Source organism: Muntiacus reevesi, chromosome 13, assembly GCF_963930625.1.
Source record: "Muntiacus reevesi chromosome 13, mMunRee1.1, whole genome shotgun sequence".
NCBI lineage: Eukaryota > Metazoa > Chordata > Mammalia > Artiodactyla > Cervidae > Muntiacus > Muntiacus reevesi.
In genome coordinates, this window is record NC_089261.1 from 1,088,446 (window position 1) to 1,099,043 (window position 10,598).

Below are 10,598 nucleotides of genomic sequence, written 5' to 3' on the forward strand. Positions count from 1 at the left end.
GGCCCACCCTCTCCACGGTGACTCACGTATTTCCACCCAAGCGTCGTCTTGCAGTTCTCGCAGTAGATGTCGGCCACGGCGTGCAGGCCGGTGAGCAGGACACGCTCCTCCGCGGGGCCGCAGCCCACGTTCACCCTGCGGGGGGCAGGAGCTGGCACCCTTGCAGGGCCAGGCCCGCTTTTCCACCTGCCGCTGCTTCCGGGACCCGGGGTGCCTCCCTGACTCCCCAGCTGTCCCTTGCCCCTCGGAAGAGAAGGCGCAATTTCTGGCTCCCCCCTGAGAATCCAGGATGCCGCAGGGGTGAGGAGGCACCCAGAGTCTGCTGTCTCCAGGGAAATGAAGATAGACCCCAGCTGGGGGCACCCCCCGGCCTCCAAGAAGAACCGATGCTGCCCCAGCCCTGGGCGGCCCCAGCGGCACGGTACTCACACTGAGTTGAAGAGGTAGGCTCGTCCCTGACTTCCCTGAAAGGACTGCAGAGAAGGAAGAGGTGTCAGAGGGCGGTCGCCGTCAGAGCTGAGTGATGGGAGCCCTGCCCTGGGGGAGAGTGGAGGGGCCGCCGGGCAGAGCGCCCGTGAGCCTGTGCCCAGGACAGCACATGCCAGCCTCCAGGAGACGGGGTGGGGGGTGGGGACACGGGGCGGTTTCCGTGCCTTTCCATGAGAACTACAAGAAAGCCGCGGCCCCTCTCTGGGAGGAAAGGTCGGAGAATGGTCACTCGTTCCAGCACGACCAAGGAGGCAGAACAGGGCATCTGTGCGTCTCCAACCTCCGGCCAGTCCCAGCTGCACGGCCAGAGGAGCTGGCGGGGACACTAGACGGGGACTCGTCACCCAGGTACAAGGCTCAAGGGACCCAGTGGGCGGACAGACCTCAAAAATAACCCGGAGTGCAGACGGGTCAGAACCTTCTGGTTCTTGCCTATCACCCAGGAATGAGCTCCCGGCCCTGGAAGCCAAGCGGCCTGCGGCCCAGGCCTCAGTTTGCACAGGTGAAGGGCGTGTGTGCAAACCCAGCAACCAGCCCCCTGGACCCGCCACGGGACAGCGTCACAGCCAAGACCACGACTCAGCCAGACAGGCTCACACACGACTTCCCACACGCCGCCCACGGGCTGCAGGCAGTCAGGCGCACACCTGGGGGGTCCACGCTCCTCTCCCCTGGGGCCCCTGATCGCGCGAGCAGACACTTGCCTTGGAGATCAGCTCGTCGTGATTGGCCAGGTGGGCCCTGCAGTGGACACAGCTGTAGGTTCGGTGGCAGTTGGGCAGGTACGCTTGGAAAGTTTTGGACTTGGTCATCTTCACCATCGCGGGGCACTCCTGGCTCAGCTCAGGGCCGGCGCGGGAGGAGCTGCAGCTCTGCTGGGCTCTCCAGCAGAACAAACACTGGGACACGCACGCCAGAGCCGTTGTTGTCGGGAGGGCGTGTGGCTCCGTCCACACCGCTGGGGTGAGAGAAGCGCCACCACCTGTCAACACAGCAGAGGGTCACAGAGAGAAAGGGCCGCAGGAGGGCGTGCCGGGCTCAGGGCGCCTGTCGCAGAGACGGGGAGGTGCGGTCCCCGACGCTAGAGGTCTGATGCTTTTCTGGTGACTCTGTGTAAGAGAAGGTCGATGCCCGGCCATGGCCCAGCCACTCGCCATTTAGCTGGGAGTGGCCGGTGAGCTACTTCACACACTAATAATTTGAGAAAACAGTAGCTCAAATACGTCTTCTGTCCTCTGGCTTCAGGACACGTGGAAGAGACAGCAGCCAACAAAGCTCCCATCTGAGAGACGCCACAGCGCCGGGCCCACCCTGCCCGAGGAATGGAGCCCAGTGGCTCCAAGCACCACGGTGCCGATGGGTGTGTGGTGGGGCCCGTACTGGTCTCCAGGAAGTTACCTGTCGATCCAGAAACACCCTCGCACGCACAGTCACGTGATTTTCAACAAGGGGGCCAAGACTGTTCCACGTGGAAAGGACAGAGCCTTTCCAACAAACATGCCAGGAAGACAAGAGAGCGGCCTGTGAAAAGGACAACGCCACATACAGCAGTGCGCTCAGAGGGCCAGGCCCAAACGCAAACTAGAACTGGGCAACTCCTAGAGGAGAACGGGGGGAACGGCCCGCATGCCGCTGGACTTGGCAGTGACACTGGATCTGACACCAAAAGCGCAGGCGTGTCTGAGGACCCGGAAGGAGACGCGAGAGGAGACGCGGAGCTGCCGGAACTCAGGGACACAGTGCAGACTGATCTCCAACAGATCCGAGGAGGGTAAGTGAAAAGAAAGCCACACCGAATCGCTAACAGTGAGGCTGCAGAACACTGAACAAACGCAGGGACGTCTAAGCCTCCAGAAGGGAAGGGAAGGTCAGCTTTCAACAGAGCAACTTCCCGAGTCCATCAGCAGAAGGCGGAGGTGGTGGGGCGGCACCCCTAATGCCCTGAAGAGCAACCTTGTTCTCCTGGGACTCAGCAGTGGGAATGCTGCCCCGACCTCGGGACCTGACGTTTGCAGACGAGCACCTTGACTTCAGCAAAGTGTCACTGGAGGAGATTGAAGGGTGTGCTTCAGACAGAAATGAAAGAACCAAGGAAAGCCCACTCAGGTCCCAACTCCAGACCCCCCACAAAGGCAGGGTGCTGAGTGAAGAAGAGGCCACGTGTGCAGGAGGGCAGAGAGCACCGCCTCCCGGAGCGCTGAGATTTGCTCGGGACAGGTTCGCAAGAGAGCAAGGTGGAGGCACGGTCGGAGCGGTGTCCGAAAGGCAGCGCTGCGTGTGGATTAAAGGTACATTCTGGTAAATGAAGCACAGATGTAATTTCTGATCAAACATCTCTACGGACAAGAAGAGCAGGTGTGTCACTTCCGAACGTGTGCAGGGAGGTGAGGAAGGAGGGAGCGTGCCGGGGAAGAGCAGGAAGCCTGACCAAGGGAGATGGAAACCCAGACGTCTCAGTGCGCAGGTGGGACGGGAGGGACTCGTGTTGAGTCGGAGGTTTCAGACTAGACAGAAAACAAACTTTATCCCGATGCTGCTTACAAGACACACACCTTAAATTAAGGCACAGAAAGAACAAGAAGGGAAAGCTAGAGCCTGGACGGCAGCCGCGCAGACCTGCTCACAGTTACCTGCTGATGTGCGCGATTCTCAGAAAGACGGCACAGTAGAGAAATGCGAATCAGAGCCACAGCGATAGCGCCTCACACCTGTCGGAATGGCCACCATCAAAAAGAGCTCAGATGACTAAGGCTGCAGACGGGGGGGGAGGAGGCAGCCCGACTGTTGCTGGGGGTGCGGACTGGGGCAGCCGCTGTGGAGCACAGTGTGGAGGTTTCCTAAAAACACTAAAAATACGGTGACCACATAACCTAGCAATGCCCCTGCTGGGCGTGTATCCAGAGAAAACTAACTCAAAAGGATACATGCAGCCCAGCGTTCACATCAGCGCTGCCAACAACAGCCAGGAATGGAAGTAGCTCCTCTGACAGGGAGTGGGTGACGATGATGTGGGGGGTGTCTGTGTACACACACACACACACACACATGCGCACACGTCTTTCATGATAATGCCACTGGCAGCAGTGAGGACTGACCTAGAGATTATCACATTAAGCAAAGTTAGAAAGACAAACGTAAGATACCACTTATAGGTGGAATCTAAAAATCGACACAAGTGAACTAATTTATAAAACAGAAACCAACTCAGAAAACAGACTTATGGTTCCCAAAGGGGAGAGGTAGGCAGGGGAGGGACACGTTAGGAGTTTGGGGTTAACACACACACATGACCAAATATAAAACAGTCAACAAGGACCTACGCTGTGTAGCCCAGGAGCTCCACTAGATACTCTGTAATAACCTACATGGGAGAAGAATCTGAAACACAATGAATGCATACACTGCATATCACTGCCTACACCTGAAACTGGCATTGTCAACCAAATAGATTTTAGTCAAAATTAACAAGAAAGTTAAAGTAGTAAATGGATAGAAAGAGGTATTAAAATAATAGAAAACTATTAAATATGTTCATATTTCCCTTAAATAACAACATTTAATGGAAAAACCTCATTAGATGAAATAGCAGGGAGATAAGGAGCAAGTGTAAATCTTGTTATTTCATAAGTCTCAAAATGTGTAAGTCTAAAATTGGAAAAACTTTCAGATAAATTTATAATCAAAATAGGACTAGTGATTGTAGTATATAAACAGTGTACATAATGGTTTATATATTTTAGCATACTACATGTAATTACATAGTAAGTATATAAGTATACAATATATATTCTACTGCATTTTCCACTAACTGATAGAGCAATACAAATGAGGGCAGATATATTTCATTCTGATGAAGAAACTGGAACTAAAACATACGCAGTAAACCGTCTGAGGACCAGAGACCCCAGCTCATTTACTGCACCCAAACATTCAGAGAACGTGACTAACAGCGCATCTCAACACATCGAGGGCTGAACTCAGCGTGTTCTCAGACCACAACACAGGCTAGAAGTCAGTAGTGAAATGTAGAAAAGTTCTCATGTGCTTAGAATTTAGGAAATATGCTTCTATATACCCATGTGTCTAAGAATAATGGAAATCAGAAAATATTTTGAATAAAATGGGCTTCCCTGATAGCTTAGTTGGTAAAGAATCCACCTGCAATTCAGTATTCTTAGGCTTCTCTTGTGGCTCAGCTGGTGAAGAATCCGCCTGCAATGTGGGAGACCTGGGTTTGACCCCTGGGTTGGAAAGGCTTCCCACTCCAGTGTTCTGGCCTGGAGAATTCCATGGACCATATAGTCCATGGGGTCGCAGAGTCGGACAGGACTGAGTGACTCTCACTTTCAAACAATAAAATAATGATCAGAACTTAAAGGGGACGTAGACTCTTACAGGATGGATGTTAGAAGACAGGTGGGATCAATGAGCTAAGCACCCATCTTTAAAAACGTTGAGAAGTGACAGGAAAACAACCCCAAGAAAACATAAGAAAGGAAAGAAATAGGGAAGAGAACTAAGGAAAGAGAAAAGGGAACACGGATCCCCTGTGAGGATCAGCAAGGCGGAGGCGCTGCTGTCAGCTCAGCCAGCTGCCGGAGATGCACACGGGCGGCGGCTCCTGTGGGAGACTCACAGGAACAGGGGCTGTGGTCAGTTTAAGCCAACATAGTTGAGATGTGAACCACAGAATAATTCCTGGAAAAAAGTTTAAAAATATGACTCAAGAAGAAACAGAAAAGCTGAATAATCCTGTCAACACAAAAGAAATCAAGTCACTGGTAAAAATTCTCCTCCTCCAATACACACACTGATAGCAAAGAACTTCCCTGGAGAAGCCGACTGCACCTCCAGAGAGGACTCGTTCCAACCTGGTGAGACTGCTTTCAGGGAAGAGAAAGAGGAAGCACCTTCCCACCGTTTCATGTGACTTAACCTGACCCCAAACCCCTGCCTGGGGGGTCACCACTTTCACTGCCGGGGCTCAGGTTCAATCTGTGGTTGGGAAACAGACCCCGCAAGTCCTGGGGCCCAGCCAACAAAGAAAAACAAGAATGGAATTCACTAAGTTTCTTCAAAGAAACCAAGATGCAAACATCCTATGTAATATTGACCAAACGGGGTCCAGCCCTATGTTACAGGACTCTACAATTAAGGTGACTTTATCACAAGAGTGCAAGACGATTTAACATTAGAATTTACCACCAGTTGTTCTATTTATCTCAATGAATGCAAAAAAAAAAAAAAGTTTGGAAAAATTTAATATCCATTCACAATTTAAAAAAACATTCCATACAAACTAAAATTGTAAAGAGAGCTGTTTCGAGGCATGTACCAAAGAAAGAACCAAAACCACTCTTGGTAAACATCACTCACAGTGTTACAAGTTGGAAAGTATGGGGACTAAACCGGGAGCCTCTACACCGTCATTCAGCGCTCCCAGGAGCCCCAGCAAACTCCACAAGGCCAGAAGAGAAGCCTTGTGAGTGAAAGCATGCCGGCGCACAGCAGTGTAACAAAAGGATCTGTGAGCAGATTCAAGACCCGAAACACCTTGCACATGATTCTGAGGAGCAAAAATACAGCCCTACATCCATAAAGAAAGCCGAGCACCGAAGAATTAGTGCTTTTGAACTGTGGTGCTGGAGAAGACTCCTGCGAGTCCCTTGGACTGCAAGGAGATCCAACCAGTCCATCCTAAAGGAGATCAGTCCTGGGTGTTCATTGGAAGGACTGATGCTGAAGCTGAAACTCCAATACTTTGGCCACCTCACACAAAGAGTTGACTCATTGGAAAAGACCCTGATGCTGGGAGGGATTGGGGGCAGGAGGAGAAGGGGACGACAGAGGATGAGATGGTTAGATGGCATTACCGACCCGATGGACATGGGTTTGAGCAAGCTCTGGGAGTTGGTGATGGACGGGGAGCCTGGAGTGCTGCGGGTCATGGGGTTGCCAAGAGTCGGACACGACTGAGCGACTGAACTGAACATCCATGGGGAGCTACAACATGGGAAGAACTGGAGATACTGTGAATATGCATCTTCCTCAAAATCACTGTCGAATACAACTCAAGTCACAATATAGGAAGCACTACACACAGTATAGGAAGTGTGTGTCCCCACCTGCAAGTGCAGATGAGCCCGGAGCCAGCGGGACAGACCGGGTCCCTGAGTGTCTGCGGGGGCGGGAGGCTTTCCTTGACTCTCTCAGGGCCCCTGGCCGGGTCTGAAAAGGAAGCAGTAACTGGACCGGGAAGCATTTATACCTTTCGGACCAGGACTCGGTCGGTTTGAAAGGAACTAACAGGGCCGGAAGGGTTTGGGCGGGGGTGGTCCAGGAGGGGGAGGACCCCCACCGGCCCCCCGCTCGGGCCCGGGCTCTCCACGCCTTCTGCTCTCTTGGACTCTCCCAGCTCACGGCCCCCGGGAAGCTGCGAGCCACACCAGGCGGTGTGTCAGGCCTGGGGGTGGGGGGACAGCTGGGGGGGAGGGCATCCCAGCCTCAAGCAGGAAGGAAAGCGCTCCCTGCCTGCAGGCCCCAAATCCGGCTCCGTGTCTTAACCGGAGTCTTCTCTGTATTTAAAGGAGCCTTAAATGTGGGACCTTCTCTTTTAGCCCCGGTAGCTCAACTTCAGAGCCCTGGGCCCCTTTCGAGGCAGAAGCACGACTCCCAGTGATCTGGGCAGAGACCGCCGGACGGCCTTCGCCAAGCCCCGCCTTTAAACAGGCGACTGTGCGGCAGCCCACCAGTCTTCCTGCCTGGAGAATCCCAAGGACAGAGGGGCCTGGTGGGCTGTAGTCCATGGGGTTGCACAGAGTCGGACACGACTGAGCGGCTTTCACTTTTCACTCTTAGAACAGGGACACCCCTCGTTTCTAACTCCGAGTGACCTCTAAGCGGGCAGGGCCGTTTAAGTGGCATCTTGGGGATTTCCCTGGTGTCCCAGGGGTTAGGACTAGGCACCTCCACTGCAGGGGCGAGGGCTCCGTCCCTGCACGCCGTACAGCCAAGGAAACAGTGACAGCTTGCCAAGGCTTTTCTGTTTCTTTGAGTTTCTCCGGGTGTAGACGGCCTCCCACATACTGCCGCAAGGCCCCCGGAGGCCCCTTCCCCGGAGCCCACGGTCACCCTTCAAAGGCCGGTGTGCCTCCGGCCCGCGCATTCTGCCATCGGTCCTTCCCTCCCCCCTCACTGCCCCCGGGGGGGCCAGCAGAGCAGGGGCCTGGCCTGGATCTTGGTCACAGAGAAGCGTGTTGTGATTTAACTGGCCTTTCGGGCTGGACGTCCCCGAGGCCACGTTCTCCAGCCACCAGTACAGTGTGCCCCTCCAGACCTGCCGACAGGTCAGGACCCATCTTAGCACCTGACGGGTGAATGCACCTCTGGCCTCACTGCTGTGGCCGCCGTGTCCCTGGGTTTGGGGAGCAGCCACCATCCCCCCAAGATGCTAGTGTGGGGTAGGTTTTTAGAGCAAAAACAACATTCTGGATTCCTGAAGTTTTCCTCCTAAAATAAGCATGGATATTTATTTTGAGAACATGAATCAGGCCCATGTCCATATGGTGCTTCACCATTCCAAAGACAAACCTGAGCAGCAGAACCCGAAGCGAGCAGCTGACTCCCGGGAGGGCGTGGGCTCCGGCCCCTCTGGCCTGCCATGGGTTCCTGAGTCCTCCCCGAGTCCTGCCGGCCCGCCCCGCCCGCCTGCCTGCTGAGCAGTGCTGGCATGGAGCCTTTCTTTTCTAAGAGCCTCTGATACACTGTTTTAATTTCTCCCCCTAGTAACTAAGTGTCCTCGGGTGCCTCCTAGCAGAGGTCGCCCACTTCCAGCTCAGAAGGGAAGACATAGGCAGGGCTGGCCTCGCTTCAGCTCCAAGAGGCAGGAAAGAGGCAGGAAGGACGCTGGGACCCTTGGCCAACTTACAAACCTCATGCTCGGTAAAACATCAAGCACCTCTTTTGTCGAGAAAGGGATAGGAAAAACCAGAGACACAGAGAGGAGTCTGAACTGGGCTAGCGCTCAGCAGAGGGTGTGCAGCTGAGGGGCGGGGCGGGGACCCGGTCGGACCAAGACTGAGCCAAGCCACAGCAGGGGCGGCTGGGGGGCCTCAAGCCAAACTGGTGCCCGGCCTGTAAAATGGGCCCAGGCACCCCGAGAATCGCTCGAGGACTCGGTAGCCTGTGCGGTGGCCACCGGCTGTGTCCACGCCTAACAGCACTCACAGGGACCCCTGGGCCTGAGCCCTCCTGGGAGTGGACGCGGCCTGACTCCACAGCCAGCGACAGGCCTTCAGCAGAGCCGTGTCACCCAGCAGCCAGCTGGACCAAACCCTCCCCTCTGTGCTCCCTGGAGCCTCAGCCTCCAGGGACCTGGCGTCCAGAGCTTCTTCCGTCCTCCCCTCTCTCCCCACTCCTGCAGGTTTTGCTGATCAGTCGATCTAACCACTTTCTAAAAAGTTAAAACCAAACAACTCTGGAGTAAAGTGTCAGAGATGAAGAGGAGGACTTCCACTGCTTCTTCATTTTTGAAACTACATTCCGCTCATCAGTTTTCCGGGAGGAAAAGACACTCTGGCAGGTCCTTGTCTGTACCCACCTCGCCCCACCCCCGAGGATCCTGGTGGGCCCTGACGAAGGCAGGGAGGGATCAAAGGCTCTCGACATAAACAGCTTTATAAAGGCAGGCACTTTTATCAGTTTTTAATTTGGGCAATCTCACCACGGCCACGCTGGGTGATAGCGTGGGCACAGCGGGTAGAGCGCAGGTTGGGACGGATTGCACTACCTTTGCAACTCTTGTGTAAACATAAAGTTGTTCCAAAATAAGAAGCTGATTTCAACTCAGGAAGACTCAAACAGATGGGTAATCAAGATCACTCAGTGCCCAGGTGCTACGTTGCTAACAGCCCTGCTAAGACGGGGCTGCCCCTGGGCCTAAGGCTCCCTGCACGGAGAAGACACCTGGCTCCCAAGATACAAGCCGGAGGCCCGAGCTGGCCTGCGTCAGACCAGAGGCCCGGGCAGGGTCGCAACGCTCAACACCGGGAACGGGCCAGCTACTGCCCGGGGCGGGGCTCGGCCGGCGTGTCCACCTCCGGGAAGCAGAGAGAGGCCGCGGGGACCCGAAGAGCGGAGGAGCCGCTTCTGAGAGCCATCCCCAGAGGGGGAAGGAACATTCTCGGCACAGAACAACAGGTTGAGGTGTGTGTACGCTTCCACAGAAAGAAGGCACGCAGCGGCTCAGAAAAAGCCGGGGGTGGGGATGCCGCGGTCCACCTACCACGGATCCGGACCCAGTCCCACCCAGAACGGGCCAGACCGGGACTCGGCGCCGCCCGGGGGTCGGGGCTTGGGCAGTGCGCCCCGAAGCCCGGCGGGCGCCGCACGGGCGCGATTCGTTTCGGCCTCGCCCTGCACAAGAGCCCTTCGGTGCAAACGCGGGGGCCTCTTTTGTCCCCGCCGCCCCCCGCCTCAGCCGCGACCCTGCCTTCGGGGGAGAAGCCTGTTACCCCACGGGCGGGCGGCTGCGCCCGCACCTTCTCCGCGGCGGAGCGGGGTCGGAGGCGGCGCGCCCGCCCCAAGCCCCGGGCCGCGCCGACCCCGGCGGCCCCCGCCCGCGGCCGACGCTGCTCGTCCCCCGGGCCCGCCCTACTCACGGCCGCCCACCGATCCGCGCCCCGGCCCGCAGCGCCCATCGGTCCGGCCTCGCTCAGCGCGGGCGCGGCTCTCCGGCGGCCCCGGCGCGGCCCGGGACGCGCTGCGGCCGTTGACGCCCCGGCCGCGCGCGAGGCATCCCCGCCGCCGCCCGCGGGCCGCCTGCCCTTTGTTTTGGAGCCGCGGCTCCGCCGCGCCGCCGTTAACGGCCTCGGAGAGCGGCGCCCTCCAATCAGCGCGCGCCCCCGCCCCGGACCCGCCCCGCGCCCGGCCCGGAGCACCGCCCGCTGCCCGTCGGCCGGGCAGGGCGGGGCGCACGTGCTGCGGCGCGCGCCGCACGCCCATTGGCCGGCCCAGCCAGCGCGGCCTCGGAGCCAGCCAGTGAGGGCCGGGGAGCGCGGGGACGGGCCCGCCGAGGGCGGGGCGGGGCCGGCTCCAGGAGGGGCGCGGCG

At 56.9% G+C, this 10,598-nt stretch overlaps 1 protein-coding gene across 2 annotated transcripts in view; it reads right to left on the minus strand.

The window, feature by feature from the left end:
- Positions 1–10,301, minus strand: part of YPEL1 (yippee like 1) — a 10,963-nt gene extending 662 nt beyond the window's left edge. The window contains exons 1-4 of one of the 2 annotated variants that reach the window (XM_065904072.1): positions 10,149–10,301; positions 1,194–1,471; positions 430–473; positions 27–135 (exon numbers count right to left, since the gene is read on the minus strand). In XM_065904072.1, coding sequence (XP_065760144.1) covers positions 27–135; positions 430–473; positions 1,194–1,310 — 270 coding nt within the window. In that variant the 5' untranslated portion in view covers positions 1,311–1,471; positions 10,149–10,301. Of the gene's footprint in view, positions 1–26; positions 136–429; positions 474–1,193; positions 1,472–8,079; positions 8,252–10,148 lie in introns of those variants that run through there. The other variant, XM_065904071.1, reaches the window with a different exon arrangement.
- Between the last annotated feature and the right edge of the window lie 297 nt (positions 10,302–10,598).